Below are 17,801 nucleotides of genomic sequence, written 5' to 3' on the forward strand. Positions count from 1 at the left end.
AGAGCGCCCAGATTAGGGGTTTGATGAGGTCCTGTTGTATGGGTTGCAACCCTTGATACTTCAGCTCCTCGGAGTCTTTCAGCATCCTAAGAGGATCGCTGGGCTTCGTGAGGAAGACAGACTAATAAGGCAGAGTAATCGTCTAAGTCAACTTCCTTACCAGGTACCTTTATATATTTGGGTTTTGTTATGATATAACTGTCAAAAACTCTAAGCATATACACTGTAAACTTAATTAACTCTGGTCTCTACCCACCACCATGGGTGTGAATCGGCTATTATATATTCACCGGCTAAGTTAAATATTTAAAAATGATATTTTAATTATAAAATAAATTTTTGAATATACTTACCCGGTGAATATATAAATTAAAGGCCCCCCCTTCCTCCCCGATAGAGACCCAGCAGGATGAGAAAAATTGGGTCTGTTTACATGTATATGCGGTATCTGGCCGATAGTTGGCGCTAGTGGGCACACCCGCAACCTTCATAGCGATCGCTCGCGAGTTTTTGTGTGTTTTTCTGTCGAGCCGCCGGAGGCTCAGCTATTATATATTCACCGGGTAAGTATATTCAAAAATTTATTTTATAATTAATATATCATTTCAAGGGGTATTAGTTTGTTGAGTGTAGTTGGAAAAGTGCATGGTAGATTACTGATTAATAGGATTAAGGATAAAACAGAGAATGCAATCTTAGAAGTATAGGGTGGTTTTAGAAGAGGTAGGGGTTGTATGAATCAGATTTTTCCAGTATGCAGATATGCGAGAAATATTTAGCAAAAGGTAAGGAGGTGTATGTTGCGTTTATGGATCTGGAGAAAGCGTATGATAGAGTTGATAGGGAAGCAATGTGGATTATGATGAGGTTATATGGAGTTGGTGGAAGGTTGTTACAAGCAGTGAAAAGTTTCTACAAAGGTAGTAAAGCATGTGTTAGGATAGGAAATGAAGTGAGCAATTGGTTTCGTTTGGGAGTGGGGCTGAATCAGGGATGTGTGATGTCACTGTGGTTGTTTAACTTGTATGTTGATGGAGTGGTGAGAGAGGTGAATGCTTGAGTGCTTGGACGAGGATTGAAACTGATAGACGAGAATGACCATGAATGGGAGGTAAATCAGTTGTTGTTTGCGGAGGATACTGTACTGGTTGCAGACGCGGAAGTGAAACTTGGCCAATTAGTGACAGAATTTGGACGGGTGTGTGAGAGAAGGAAGTTGAGAGTTAATGTGGGTAAGAGTAAGGTTATGAGATGTACGAGAAGGGAAGGTGGTGCGAGGTTGAATGTCATGTTGAATGGAGAGTTACTTGAGGAGGTGGATCAGTTTAAGTACTTAGGGTCTGGTGTTGCAGCAAATGGTGGAGTGGAAGCAGATGTATGTCAGAGAGTGAATGAAGGTTTCAAAGTGTTGGGGGCAGTTAAGGGATTAGTAAAAAATAGAGGGTTGGGCATGAATGTAAAGAGTTCTGTATGAGAAAGTGATTGTACCAACTGTGATGTATGGATTGGAGTTGTGGGGAATGAAAGTGATGGAGAGACAGAAATTGAATGTGTTTGAGATGAAGTGTCTAAGGAGCATGGCTGGTGTATCTCGAGTAGATAGGTTAGGAACGAAGTAGTGAGGGTGAGAACGGGTGTAAGAAATGAGTTAGCAGCTAGAGTGGATATGAATGTGTTGAGGTGGTTTGGTCATGTTGAGAGAATGGAAAATGGCTGTCTGCTAAAGAAGGTGATGAATGCAAGAGATAATGGGAGAAATATAAAAGGAAGGCCAAGGTTTGGGTGGATGGATGGAGTGAAGAAAGCTCTGGGTGATAGGAAGATAGATGTGAGAGGGGCAAGAGAGCCTGCCAGAAATAGGAATGAATTGCGAGCGATTGTGATGCAATTCCGGTAGGCCCTGCTGCTTCCTCCGGTGCCTTGGATGACCGCGGAGGTAGCAGTAGTAGGGGATTCAGCGTTATGAAGCTTCATCTGTTTTGGATAACAGGGGAGGGTGGGCTGTGGCACCCTAGCAGTACCAGCCGAACTCGGTTGAGTCCCTTGTCAGGCTGGGAGGAACGTAGGGAGGAGAGGTCCCCTCTTTTGTTTCATTTGTTTGATGTTGGCTACCCCCCAAAATTGGGCGAATGGCCTTGGTATATGGATGGATGGATTACTATATTATTATTGTTATTGTTATTATTATTATTATCATTATTATTATTATTATTATTATTATTTTTACTAAGCTGCAACTCTAGTTGGAAAAGCAGAATGCTGTAAGCCCAAGGGCTCCGTAAGGTAAAAATAGCCCAGTCTGGAAAGGAAATAAGGAAATAAACTTCATGAGAAGTAGTAAATAATTATTATGAAATATTTTAAGATCTGTAACATTATTAAAATAGATGTGTGTGCCCGATTATTATTATTATTATTATTACTATTATTATTATCATTATTATTACTATCATTATTATTATTATTATTATTATTATTATTATCATCATTATTATTATTACTACTACTACCACTATTATTTCTTGCTAAGCTACATCCCTAGTTGGAAAAACATGATGCCATAAACCCAAGGGCTCCAACAGGAAAAATAACCCAGTGAGGAAAGGAAATAAGTAAACAGAATAGTGTGCCTGAGTGTACCCTCAGATAAGAGAACTCTAACCCAAGACATTGAAAGCCCATGGCACAGAGGTTGTGGCACTACCCAAGACTAGAGAACAATGGTTTGATTTTGGAGATTAGGAAGATTCCACAATCTGGACACAGGTAGAATAAAACATCTAGAATACTGTGTAGTTTTGAGTCTTATGATGAAGAAGACATGACTGTGAGAATAATTGTATACCTAGCATTATATACAGGATGGTACAGTCTTGGAAGATCTGAATGCAAAGGATGATCAGAATTATGAAACATCTTACATCTTGTGCAACATGCTTAAAACTAACTGAACGATTGTGCCAGAGATTAATATCCAGATCAGGAATAAGAAATTTAATAGACCCCAAGTTTTTATCCAAAAAATTAAGATGAGATTCAGCAGCTGAAGACCAGACAGGAGAACAATACTCAAAAGAAGGCAGAATGAAAACATTTCTTCAGATTAGGTTGATCACAGAAAATCTTAAAGTACTTTCTCAGTAAGCCAAATTTTTGTGTGCTTGAAGAAGAAACAGACCGAATGTATTTCTGAAAAGTAAATTTGCAATCAAGAATCACTCCTAAAATTTAAGCGGAGTTGTATAGAGTTAAAGAAACATTATCAATGCAGAAATCTGGATGTTGAGGAGCCACTGCTCTCAACCTACATACAATCATACTTTGAGTTTTGAATCTCATACTTTGCCAGAAGTGGGATAGTGAAGAAAAGAGATTTTGTCATTGTCTTTTTGGTATTACACACATTGAGATCTGTGTAATATTTTAGATAAGGTTTTGATTCATTTTGTATGCTTGCTGCATGCAGCCCGATGTTTTCCGTGCACATCGTTACTTCTGTGAATGACTGTCTCACTCTTCTGAGCATCCTTCATGATGAAAGCATCTCCCACAGGTGTGTCAAGCACCAAGTGTTAACCCTGGACAGGTATCGTTCTTGGACACCCCTATTTAGGTATTTAGGGGTCGAGCTCGACCCCGACTCCAAAAAATATTCAGGAAAAATTTAGTTATGCATCAATCTGTATTGTTTGACTTGCTAACAATACTTCAAAGAATGCTAAAAACTACTGAAAATATAAATGATACCCATCTACAAAATAACTATTTATTGGAAATATATTAAAAATTTGAGTATACAAAAAAAAAGACGACATAAATATTCACAAAAAATAGAAATATACATATACACATAAATCCCTTTAGGGACACCTTCTTAGATGGCAAAGCAACAGCGTGTAATTGCTGGAAATGAGTTGGACCCATAGAAGTCAAGATTTGAAATGAGAAAAAAAAAGGTAATTTTTTTTGGCCAAAAAACTAGTCCAAGTTTCACTAATTTTTTCTGGTACTTAAATGAAATAGGAAGAGGCTAATTTCTTTATAGAATAAACTCATATTATCCTAGAACAGAAATACATACTAAAATGTGTACTAAGATGTAATTTACTGTTATATCAGGGGCGAAATTTAAAGGTCATTTTTTGACGGCCTAGTTTCACAATGTAAATTTCTTATGAAAATCATTGTATCTCCTATAAAATATGATATTTATGCATTAAAATATACCAAAATATCACGAATTCTATACAGAACAAGAATATATAGAGATATGCCAACTTACCTTTTGGGTATGTCAACAAAATGGCCGCAGACCGCAACAACTCTTACAGCCCAATCTACCACTTGAAATGGAGAAGGGGTATGTAAATTTCAAGGTGTTATTTATTTATCTAATTATTAGTGGATTGGAATAAAACTGATATGATGGCTTTCTGGATGTTTGACAATTATTTTTATCATATAAAATTTAAATTCTTTGAAATAAATTTTAGATAAAAAATGGGTGATATCTATTTTGTAAAGATTAAAATTTCAGTATTTATACAAACAAGTAGTAAAAAAAGAAAGTTTCATGATTTAACCTAGCTATAACTATCAGGTACAGTTCAGATACAAGACAGATTGAAGTTATAGACAAACAGGCTTCCTGCTCCTCAAACAAGTGGTGTTTGTCTTGTGGTCAGTCTTAGGCGGGCAGCTATGACAGTGAGTCCTTTCAGGAAGCTTGATGTGACCAACACAAAATTGATACCATACTTACAGCAAGAGAAAATAGAATTAGTAACTAATAAAAGTAAAAGGATATCAAATAGTAAATCAGTAGCCAATCAAAGTAAAATTAAATCAAAATAAGAAACTGCTGACCAAAGTAAAATAATATCAAATTATTATATACAGTATACATAAACTATGATCTATAATAATAATAATGATGATGATAATAATAATAATAATAATAATAATAATAATAATAATAATAATAATAATAATAATAATAAAACACTATATAAATCAATTTCAAGTACCTAATACCCATAAGAAAAATATTTACAAATACGAAGGAGAAATTATCAGAGAAATAAATATCAAACACATGAGGTTGCAAGCTCCATATTATCATCAACATCTCTTTTTAACTCCATTAGAAGTGTGTAGATGACATCCATGCCGAGGGAATACTGCCTGCTGGCCATTATTGAAGATAAATTCAAAATGAATAGAAAAAAATCAGAAATTTGCAAAAAATAAAAAAAATTCAGAAATTAGCATTTGAGGGAAAATGGACCTCATGGCAATATATGGCATCTAAGCCAAAACCAATGTCATGCAAGTGGTAGACACACCATCCACCCACACTTTCCAACTATAAAGAACCAAACAAGTATCAACACTGTTCGACAATTTATAATTATGTAATAACTTTGCTGTTTGATCACTTACCCCTATTTAGGTATTTCAGGGTCGAGGTCGACCCCTGGGGGTGGGTAAAAAAACGGGGAAGGAGGGAAGTTAGACGAAAATCAGTCCTAAAGCAGACAATGGCATGTAGACTAGTCACCCATTGCAGGTCGATCACTTCCATATTCGAGACAGCTGATGATTTATGGGGAAAAAACAGGTTTTGAACATGCTGTAGGGGTTGCTTACGACCCATCATACCTGTCCAGGGTTAAGTCATGTATCTGTTATGGAAGGCTTAACAGTATTATGTACAGTAACTTGTACATAGTAGGAGTACACGTGTGTACACCTCATGTTCAATACTGAAAGCTACTACTACGCCTTAAGAATTGCATCATACATCACGAGGTTTCACTACATAGAACTTTGAACAATGGGAAGTTGTATTTCACGTGATTTTTTTTTTCTTTCTTTTTTAATACTGTTGTCTTTGGATATTCACACTGTAGGTTCATTTAAAAAAGCACTAATAACAGTTTATTTACAGTACAGTATACAAAATGCAGTACTGTTCGTAGTCATGTGCATAGTTATGTGCTAGGTATTAGGTGACGAGCTGGTAGGGTTATGAGGCAACCTTACAAAAACTGCGATCACTTACAAGCGATATTTCATCTCACCATACCTGATAAAGCTGTACTGTACTGTACATATTTTAAAGTACATGATATGCACTATAGTATTAGTGATTTTTGTTAGTTAGAAACAAGTGTTTCATTGTTGTTGTTATTATTACTTGCTAAGCTACAACCCTATTCGGAAGAGCAGGATGCTATAAGCCCAAGGGCTCCAACGAGGAAAATAGCCCAGTGAGGAAAGGAAATAAACGACAAGAGAAGTTTAAGAAAAATAATAACATTAAAATAAATCTTTCATATATAAACTATAAAAACTTCAAAATAACAAGAGGAAGAAAAACAAGATAGAATAGTGAGCCCGAGTGTACCCTAAAGCAAGAGATCTCTAACCCAAGACAGTGGAAGACCATGGTACAGAGGCTATGGCATTACACAAGACTAGAGAACAATGGTTTGAATTTGGAGTGTCCTCCTAGAAGAGCTGCTTACCTTAGCTAAGAGTCTCTTTTACCCTTACCAAGAGGAAAGTAGCCAGTGAACAATTACAGTGCAGTAGTTAACCTCCTGAGAGAAGAATTATTTGGTAATTTCAGTGTTGTTAAATGTATGAGGACAGAGGATATGTAAAGAATAGGCCAGACTATTCTGTGTGTGTCAAAAAAGATAAAATGAGCCGTAATGAGGGAGAGAGATCCAATGTAGTACTGTCTGGACTGTCAAAGAACCCAATGACTCTAGCAGTAGTATCTCAAGAGGTGGCTGGTACCTTGGCCAACCCACTACCTACTTATACATAGGATGGCAATGCGAAAACTTATTCTTTATGACTTGTCTTATCAGTGTAGATGTATATATACTGTACTTTAATATCGCAATAGAAACCATGGGAAAACAATGTAGACTATTTGTTGACTATACGTAGGCAGTGAGCATTTGTTTTGGGGTGTTATGAGTTGACTCACCCAAGGGCATCAATATTACGAGGTTTTTTGCACATCGCAGGTATCTGTGCTATCTAACTCCCGCGATAATGGAGGGATGACTATGACATCCCATGAGAATCTAAAATACAATATCAATACTGTATAAGGGAATCTGATAAATAAGAATCCCTCCCAAATACACCCTTTACTTAACTCTAGAACCATATATTGTATTTAGCATAGTACCTAACACCTTGTAATTTCTCATTAAGAAATTTTATACATTTATTTTAAACATTTATAAAGTTTAATTAAACAAACCTGCCGCTACCACCGCACGCAATCTGCAGTAATTTATGTACGAAAATCAGGCTTCTTTTTAATAATCCTTGGCAAAAACTGACTGGGTATTCTACTGAACTGCTGCCAAACTCCTTTTGAAATAAGACCTCAACAGAAATTAAGGGAGGTATAGCTGCACTTCTAATATCATGAACCTAAACCTGTAAGTCCTTCATGTGACCTGACTCCAATTCTCTGTGAGCTTTTATCAGTAGACCCTTAAGAAAAGACATAGCATTCTTGGAGAGAAAACTTCTTGCAATCCTAGTCCCAAAAATATATTCTGTCTTGTCTTAATAAAACTTAACCACTCTATTCAGACGAAAGAAAACCTATTTTTTTTGTCTTACAACCAACTTATTTCTGCAATGAGGAAGCAGTGAAGAATTGAGAGACCTTTCGTCTTGAAATCTTTTTAAAAGTAAGTAAAAGAGAAAAGGATTTTCTCAAAACCAAAGCCCAAATTATAATGGAGAGCATGAGGTTCACTAACAAAAATAGTGGGGACCAATTTTAGTACTTTTTAGATGTCTTCTCTGTATATGTGAGTAATCTCTGCGTTGTTGTGAATAAAAATAATTTTTTATTACGATGATCCGATTTCTCTTTGCAGGGTAAATTCTTCAATTTTGAGAATCTTGTGCGGAATATGTAAGCCTCGCTTTTCCCTGGGAAAACATGATCAGATTGAAGTTCAAATTGTAAAAAATCTTACTTTTTTTCCAAAAATACTGAAAAAGCTAGTCTACTTGTTAAGAGATGGGAATAGGTGGATCTTTTTTTAACATAATTATTAAATATTTAAGTAATAGAATGTGGAGTAGTAGTTGATGGGCACCAAAGTGACTATAAAAAGGAAATATCTGGTGTTCGACAGGGTAGTGTTCTGGGCTCATTAATTTTCATACTATAGTATATACACATGAAATATACTGTAGTTTGGCCTAGAAAAGAAGTTTGTTGCATATGTAAGCGATGCTACTTTCTTTGCATCAGTTCCATCTTCACATTTTCTTTGCCTTCCATAAACACATGCTGTTAGTAAAGGAATGAAGCATTTAACAATAAGTGGAAAGGAGCCAAGAACTGACACAATAGCGTCTCTTTGTCTTTTTCTACAGTTTTAAAGTTGAAATTAACCCTATTCTCATGATACCATAAGTCAATGGGGAGGAGGGAGAGCATGTATAAGAACATCAGATGAATATAGAAATAAGAAACTAAAATAATTATCTCTCTGTAATTCCCCTTGAATAAGATTTACTTTTCTCAGCTGTTATGAGAATTGAACAATAGACTGTGTGCTGTATGCCTCACAACAGTAAAGCTCAGTGCTTTCCCTAAGCCAGAAATTCTAACCAATCAAGCTTGTAAGCTAATTTAAAATGCAATAAACATTTATCACCATCTAGAAGGGGTATACAGCTTGACTAAGGAACTGTGATGGAAATACTGTATGTGCAAATCTTAGCATGCTATTTACCATTAACTGCTAGATTGTTTCATTACTATACTAGAGGCATGTATCTTTTGAAACGTGTTCATTGAGGGGAAAGAAAATGGGGAATTTTTTTCTATAATTTTTAATTTTATGGGTAAATGTTAATCAAGTTGAGTATTTAGAGAAGAATCAATATGGACATCACATGAGTATGGAAAATGGAAATTTGATTACTGGTATTAACATTGTTTTTATTTTTGAGGATTAATCATGACCATAAAAATATTACATGTTGCAACCCATTTACAAAATCAGCCACATAAGCTTTTAATTTTAGACTTCTGAATTTTGTTCCTATAAAATCTTATTACATTGTTTTAAAGTACCAATTCCTCTGTGAAGAGCTGGATATTTTCAAGAAATAAATGCTGCTTTCTCGAGAGCTAGATCTTTCACAGTGCCAATCTTGTTTCTTACAGCTTTGAATCCTAATCTGTATGTTTTATGAGGAGTGGTTAGTAATGGATTTCTTATGATATGTAGGTTTGCCTTTCAAGAATTCATTGCAGTGTCCATTTCTATTTACTCTAGGCGCTTATTGGCTGAAGCTGCCTTGGAAAAACAGGACCTCAAGAATGCAGAAGCAGCTTTTGTAAGGTGTAAGGATTATCCAGGTATTCAGCTGGTTAAAAGGATATCAAATATACAGAATGAGACTCTAAGAAAAGCAGAGGTATCAGCATACTTTAAAGACTTTGATGAGGCTGAAAAGTTATATCTGGAAGTGGATAGAAGGTAAGAATTTTGTATTTAAGTATACAGATTATGTTTTGCAGATTTGTAAGGTAGTGTATGAAAAAAAAAAAAAAAGAGTTGTTCCGTAACTGGAATGCAAACTTACGTTATTTATTAGGCGTATTACTTTGGTCTAAGCTGAAAGGACGAGCCATTAAAATTTAGCGAGGGTTAACTACCCATCCCATTAGTTGGGGGGGGGGAGGTAGCTAGCTGCTACTCCCACTCACACACCTGTAATTGAGCTCATTTTGCATTTAGCTCAGATGGAGACCAGTTGTTACCGCTCTTCCTCATCGCCTATTTTGGACTGCCATTAATTTTTGTCTTTTCACTTAACGTTCTTATATTTATATATATATTTCTGTGCTCAATCCCTGTGCTGCCCAGTGAAATGCTCCTAAAGCACCATTTCAAAGGAATATAACTGCTAATATTACCAGAGAAAAAATGTATAGGAATGCTAGGTTGAACTAGCTCGCTCACCTAATGGTGTCGGTATAGACTGGGGCGAAATATCAGAGGTCTCGTACCATTTAGACTTCTCCTCTTCGAAATCCCTCAATAGTGAGGTGCAGTTCAACCTCCCCTGCCTCGCAGACCAGTACTACTAACTCTACCCACGCTTGCCCATCACTCCTTTCTAGCACCTAATACGTATAAGTCCAACGTGTTTTTTCTCGTGTTTACCATTGGATTTATCATCAACTTTCTCTCGATGGCCGATTCCCAAGATACCCCCATCGAAGTTAAGTACTTTATCCATGAGTTTTAGCGAGATTGGGCAGTGTAACCTTTGTTTTCATTAATTGAGAAGTGTTTATATATGAGCGGCGTCCCCGTTCTTACTTTCGTCTCTGCCCTTTTTCTCGTTAGTTCGTCCGTCATTCATATTCGTTCGAACTTTTAGGAGTTTTTTCCTTATATTTATATAGTACACCGACTTTATGCTTTCATATAGCATTTATTTTATGTTATCCTATGATATCAGTGTTAGCGTTTCATCAGGAGTAGGTTATGTTGGTATGCCTGCATTCGTGCATGTTGGTGGATAGCGTCACCATTGAGATTGTTTCGCTAGTTCTAGGAGCGTTAAAGACGACCATCTCACTGATTATTATTAAACCTTTTAGTTTTATTACGCTCCACCTAGTTTTACATTTGGTTCGAGTGGGACTCTCGCGTATTTTGTTGTTTTTACTGTTCGATCTACCGCTTCAGTAACTAGGTTGGTACCCCTGCTTTCCATCTGCTTATGGCGTCATGCTTCCTCCCTTGCCACTCGCCCGAGTCCCTCTCTCGCCATATTATTTCTGCATGCCTAACCTTACTTACGTGATTTCGCTTTTAATTCATTAATTATTTTTATGTATTTGTGCATTGATAATATATTTATTGCTTTACTCCGTTATGATCATATTTTTGGGATTTTCATGTCATGTTGAGGGGATCTCCAGTTGGTAGCCCTGTCTACCACTACGCACTGGTGATTCCCCGGTACCATACCCCCCCCCCCCCCACAGGTTGGGGAGGCTATTCCATCCCCCCCCTCCTCCAGTGTACACCCTTCCTCTCACTCGATGGTTGTTGGTTATGACATACGGGTCAAGTATGCTTGTTCCTCAGTCTTCCCTCAACGTTCCGACATATTGAGGACTGAGTGTACCCACGGGGTGTGACTTAGTCTCATTCATTCATACCGGGCGGTTTCGTCTCCCTCCCTCCCGTCGCCCCGATTGGCCATCGGTCGGGGGAGGGGGAGGGCCGGGACCACCAGGGACTATCACACGTGATTAGTCGGTATAACTGCACCTTGGTGTAACCTTGCCTTTAGCTATGGTTGTAAGAATGAGCACTTATATTAGGAGTGTCCCCACCTACGGTACCTCCTGCTATTATCGTCCGCATAGAACTTATTAATATCCCATATCATTATATTATATTCTACATGAATCATTACCTTCGTCCCGGTACCTCCGGTAGGGTAGTGGGGGTTCCATTGGCTCCCCCCGCGCTCTCCCGTTGTACCCTCCCGTCATCAGACATCGGAGCCTCCGGGCTCTTAACTACAAGATCTGTTGACACTGACACAGTTTTGATTAATATCCTCCCTCCGGGAGCCCTATTCATTACAGACATTAGTTTTAGATCATAATTGGAGTTCTCTATTTATGTATTTTAAGGATGTATCTTAAGTTACTTTAAGTTTACTTTAAGTTACTTTAAGTTTACTTTAAGTTACTTTAAGTTTACTTTAAGTTACTTTAAGTTTACTTTAAGTTACTTTAAGTTTACTTTAAGTTTACTTTAAGTTTACTTTACCAACCCTGTTCCCCGGCCCCGGGGGCCCCGGAACTAGTTATGATTATAATTATTCATCACTGTTTTTTGCATCCTTTTTCATCCCCGGCTCTGCCGGATTGCTCTTGGAATAGTCTCAGTTCTCTGCATGTTTAGTCTAAGGCTATACATTTATTTTATTAACTGGCAGGTCCCGGACTCTCCGGGACCCCTTATAGAGAAACTAGTAGATGCTCATGGACTATTCCTTTTACAGGTGGTCCGTTGCCGGATGACAGCCTGCGCGGCCGTCCTTCAACAGCCTTGCGGACATGCGGTCTGTCGGTCCCATGCTGACTGTGGGATCCAGATGGACGATATTGTTGTATGGCACCCTGACAACTGCCTTATCTGTTATGACCTTATCTCCACCCTCGCTTCAGATTCGGTGAGCCTCTTTCAGTCATTTTTGTATTTACATTCCTTTGCCTTCTGTTATGAATCTTCGGGTTCATTCATCATTTTGTCCCTCGGGTTTGCTAACCTTATCCCCGTCCTTTCAGAGTTCCCAGGCGGCTAAAACTTCAGCAAGAGCCACTTTGAAATTGTGGGTAGGCGGCTTCGCCCGTAACGTAAAGGCCAAGAAGCCCTACGTCCTCTCAGAAGATTATTGTAATCTTATCTACCCGAACGCAAAATCTTCGGCAGCAGTGCCTAGGGAAGTGGCGGCCCCTATAATTGCCGACATTGCGGAAACCGTAGAACTCAATCTCGTTCAGGATACAGACATCGCTGACAACCCGGACCCCATTGAAGACAATGTTGCGGCTCTGAACTTAGACGTAGAGCCCATGGTTTTAGACGAATCAGAAACAGGTAAGGTGGTAAGTGAGGCAGGTGGGTCTGGCGCTAAGACCTCTCTTCTTAGCCCCTCTTTTTCTTCAACTTCTAATAATTCTTCCTTTCTAGGTTTTGAAAGGAACCGCGAATCCTCTCCGAGATCGCACTCGGTTCCTCCCAAGGTCAAATCTCAGAAGAGACCTTTAGTGAGGACTCGTAAGAATCCGACACTACCTAGATCATCGAAGCCCAAGAAGGCTCCCCTCCCCGGAGCTCCTAGTGGCTCGACTAGCACTGCCCCTATGTCTCAGGACCGGGGAGTGCAGTCATCCCCCTTAATTACCACGACCAACTTTGACCCGGTGGCCCTCACCAATATGATGACGAGGGTCGTTACAGAGCAGATTAGCTCTATGCTTTCTGCCGTCACCAGGAGACTAGATACCCTGGAAGGAGGACTGCCTCAACAACAGCAGTTCCTCATCCCGGACGCCTCAAAACTTCCACCTTTCACGAAGAACAACCCGTGGAAAATGGCGCTCCACTGTCCTTTCACGGACGGAATGTTGACCATCGAGGGTTTTGGGACCCGGCCCATTGAAGATTTTGAGTTCTTCCCTCCCGGCCTTCAATTTCCTTTCCCCGGCTTCGCCCAGCTTACGGAAGAGGCTCTTGTCCGGCTAGATAAGGTCCCTAAAGAGACCGTTATCTTTCCGAAGGAACAGGCTCAGTCTGTTTGGGTTAGAACCTTAAAAGAGTGGGGTTGTACAAACACCATGCTGACCCCCCACAAGAGTACTTACACCATGTTTCTTGTGGACGAACAGACCCCCACTCCTTGCGTCACCAAAATGGTTGAATTAGCCCTTCAGGCAGTGGCCGAAGATAAACCTTTGCCACAACTCCGGGAGACAGATCCTACATCTCTGCTGCTCCCATCAGATAATGAATGTTGGCTTAACATTCAATCGACATTCACTTCTGGTAAGCTATCCGCTGCATGTGCATCGACGCAATTCAGTGAACGCCTCCCAAGACTACCTGAAACCTTAATCCGACTCGAGTTCGAGTCCCGGTCTAGGTTTAGCCGGAGCCTCAACGTCTCGACTATGGCGGAGATGTTTTCTCTTACCTATGACGAGGAACACTCCTTTAAGGTTATGACTAAAGCCACCCTGCAATCTTTGTTAGCAGATTGCTATGACTTCTTGGTGGCCAAAAGACGTTGCCGTAGGCATGTCTTATCTGAAGCTACTATCCGCCATGAGCCAAATAAGCTCATTAAAGCCTCTGCTTGGGGTCCGGACCTATTCCCGGAGGACATGGTCAACTCGGTATTGAGCGAAGCTACCAGAGTGAACCAGAGCCTCAAAGTCCGTTGGGGTCTCACTCTCAAACGGAAGTTCGAACAATCGAGCATTCACTCCCGGGGCAGAAAGAGGCTACGCCCTTATAGCTCTACTCAATTCCGCCAACCTCTTCAAGTAGTCCAGTCGGTCCCGGTCTCTCAGGGCATCCAGCCCTCTACCTCCAAGTCTCAGCCCCAAGAGAAGTATGTCCTCGTCCCTGAAAGCCAAGTGGCTTCGAACTCGTTTACCTCTCCTGTTTATAACCCGGTCTATGAGTCCCGGGTTTCCTCCCAAGGATACCAACGAGGCAAGGGCCCCGGTTCGAGAGGTTCTTTTCATAACAGAGGCAAAGGGAAATATTTCTCCCGTGGAAAAGGGTCACGTGGTGGCCGAGGCGGTAAAACCTCCAACTACTGAAGATCTTCAGGTAGGAGGGAGACTTTATGTGTTCCGGAGTCGCTGGAGGTTCAGTCCTTGGGCCTTCAGCATAATCTCCAAGGGCCTGGGGTGGAGTTGGATAGAAGGGCCTCCTCCACCGAACAAATTCCATCAACCCTCGACACCGGACCTACTTCTGTTTACCCAAGATCTTCTTCGCAAGAATGCGATCAAGGAAACGAAATATCTGAAGTTTCAAGGTCGCTTATTCAGCGTTCCGAAGAAAGACTCCGACAGCCGGAGGGTCATCCTCGATCTGTCCCGACTAAACTTGTCCATTCAATGCGACAGGTTTCACATGCTTACCGTCTCGCAGGTGCGAGCCTTGCTTCCCCGTGGGGCCGTCACCACCTCCATCGATCTTACCGATGCTTACTATCACGTTCCAATAGCGAGACACTTCCGCCCATTCCTAGGATTCAGACTGGACGACAAGGCTTACACGTTCAAAGTGATGCCTTTCGGGCTCAACATCGCGCCCAGAATCTTCACGAAACTGGCGGAATCGGTCATTCAGGAACTCCGATCCCACGGAATCCAAGTCGTCGCATACCTGGACGATTGGCTAATCTGGTCAGACAACGTCGAGGATTGTCTCAAGGCAACAAACAAGGTGATCCAGTATCTTCAGTTTCTGGGATTCCAAATAAACTTCGGAAAGTCTCGTCTGACACCAGAGACCAGATTTCAGTGGCTGAGATTACGGTGGGACCTACGTTCTCACACTCTATGTCTCCCCAGGTCCAAGAGGATAGAGATTGCGAAAAATACCAAACGCTTTCTGGGGGAAAAGATAACTTCCAGAAGGAACCAGGAGAAGATTCTAGGGTCCCTACAATTCGCTTCAGTGACAGACCTCCTTCTGAAAGCGAAACTGAAAGACATCAACCGAGTTCGGCGCTCCAGAGCGAACAACAAACATCGAGACAAGAAGACACGCCTTCCTCCCATTCTTCGGAAGAGGCTTCTCCCATGGACAACCGCCAAGAGCCTATCAAAGTCGGTTCCGTTGCAGTACCCCCCTCCAAGGATAGTCATCCACACGGATGCCTCCCTATCAGGTTGGGGAGGCTACTCCCAACACAGGAAAGTTCAGGGCCTTTGGTCCACAATGTTCCAACAATTTCACATAAACGTCCTGGAGGCCATGGCTGTCTTACTAACCTTGAAACGTCTTTCCCCGGCCAAGAAACAACATCTGAGGATAGTCCTCGACAACGAAGTCATAGTCCGTTGTCTAAACAGAGGAGGCTCCAAGTCAAGTCCCATCAATCACGTGATGGTGGCAATCTTCTCCCTGGCGGCCTCAAACCAATGGCACCTATCCGCCGAACATCTGGCTGGAGTTCGGAACGTTGTGGCAGACGCACTCTCCAGGACGGTACCGTTGGAGTCAGAATGGTCACTAGATCGCAAATCCTTTCAATGGAGCCTCTCCCAAGTGCCGGATCTCCAGGTAGACCTCTTCGCGACGGAATCCAACCACAAGCTGAAATGTTATGTGGCCCCCAACCTGGACCCTCGGGCTTACGCCACGGATGCCATGTCTCTCGACTGGAACACCTGGGAAAGGATTTACCTTTTCCCACCGGTGAACCTACTGATGAAAGTGCTGGACAAACTTCGAACCTTCAAAGGTCAAGTAGCCCTGGTGGCCCCCAATTGGCCCAAGAGCAATTGGTTTCCTCTTTTACTGGAGCTGAATCTCCACCCTCACCAGATTCCCAACCCGACTTTGACCCAGATAGTACAAACGTGCACTGTGTTCGCTTCCTCAAACATTCAGAACACCCTAACTTTATGGACTTCATGAAGTTTGCGGCACACAAAGGGGCTAACATAGACCCCCAGAATACTTTATTCTTAGAATCTGACAAGAGAGACTCCACTCTTCGTCAATATGACTCAGCGGTCAAAAAACTAGCAAAGTTTTTGAAGGATTCTAATACTGACTTTATGACACTAAACCTAACGGTAACCTTTTTTAGAACCTTGTTTGAGTCGGGCTTAGCAGCTAACACTATTACTACCATCAAGTCTGCCTTGAAGAAGATTTTTCTAATCGGCTTTAATATAGATCTAACAGATTCATTGCTAGCTTCAATCCCAAGAGCCTGTGCCAGACTGAGACCATCTTCTCGTCCTAGCTCGATTTCCTGGTTTCTCAATGATGTTCTTAAACTAGCGTCAGAAACCGTCAACGATTCATGTGAGTATATCCCTCTACTCAGAAAAACTCTCTTTCTCGTGAGTTTAGCATCTGGCGCCAGGATTTCGGAATTAGCTGCCTTATCAAGGGACCCAGGCCACATAGTGTTCCTTCCGTCAGGAGAGGTCCTCCTCTCCCCAGACAAGGTCTTCTTGGCCAAAATTGAGGACCCTCAGAATATATGGTCCTCCTAGAAAATTATCCCTCTCCCTCAGGATCCTTCCCTATGCCCGGTTACCACTCTAAAGTCCTTTCTATCAAGGACTTCCTATAAGACCTCGGGACCCTTGTTCATCAGGGAGCGGGGAGGGACTATAACTTTGAAAGGGATCAGACAACAGATCTTGTATTTCATTAAACAGGCCAATCCAGAGTCTTTTCCTCACGTCCACGACATTCGGGCGGTAGCGACCTCAATAAATTTTTTCCATCATATGAACTTTACAGATCTCTCTAAATATACCGGATGGAAATCCCCCTCAGTGTTCAAGCGGCACTATCTTAAACATTTAGAGGCCCTTCAACTCACTGCCGTAGCCGCAGGGAGCGTGGTATCCCCCGGACAAATTCCTTCTAACTAATTCCTGAATCCGATGTCTTCCACCTTCTTCCTCTTACCTGCCTCACTTACAGTTCCTACCTGAGTTCGGTTTGTTATATCACACCCATGGGTGTTCCCATTTCGTAACATTGCTTATTTTATTATTATTGATCAATTTACTTTTACCATACGAACTGTATTTCTTTAGTACCCAAGTTTATATAGTTTGTTCCAGTGTTTGACCTTAAATGTTTTGTTTCAAGTTTAATGTTCATTTGTCTTCCCTTCCTGGGATATTATACCTTATCATGCTGATGTTATTAAAGACGACCGTCTTCTACGTTAACTTTTAATTAAACCACTGTTTGTTATGTTGATTTTAATTCGTTCCCTTATAGTTAATGAAGTTTGGGTTCGTTTTCTCTGGTACTATTTCACTGGGCGGCACAGGGATTGAGCCCAGAAAAGGGATTTTGACGAAGGAAAAATCTATTTCTGGGCGAGAGACCTGTGCCGCCCAGTGAACCCACCCTAGTTGCTCCCCCCCTGATCAGACCCCAAACTTAAGGGTGCTGTAAGGAGTGATGGGCAAGCGTGGGTAG

The 17,801-nt window shown here is 40.9% G+C and overlaps 1 protein-coding gene across 1 annotated transcript in view; it reads left to right on the plus strand.

The window, feature by feature from the left end:
- Oseg4 (intraflagellar transport protein Oseg4) overlaps positions 1-17,801 on the plus strand; it is an 821,277-nt gene that overhangs the window by 646,463 nt on the left and 157,013 nt on the right. The window contains 1 exon segment of the mRNA XM_068388427.1: positions 9,339-9,542. Coding sequence (XP_068244528.1) covers positions 9,339-9,542 — 204 coding nt within the window.

This window comes from Palaemon carinicauda, chromosome 1, assembly GCF_036898095.1.
Source record: "Palaemon carinicauda isolate YSFRI2023 chromosome 1, ASM3689809v2, whole genome shotgun sequence".
Lineage (NCBI taxonomy): Eukaryota > Metazoa > Arthropoda > Malacostraca > Decapoda > Palaemonidae > Palaemon > Palaemon carinicauda.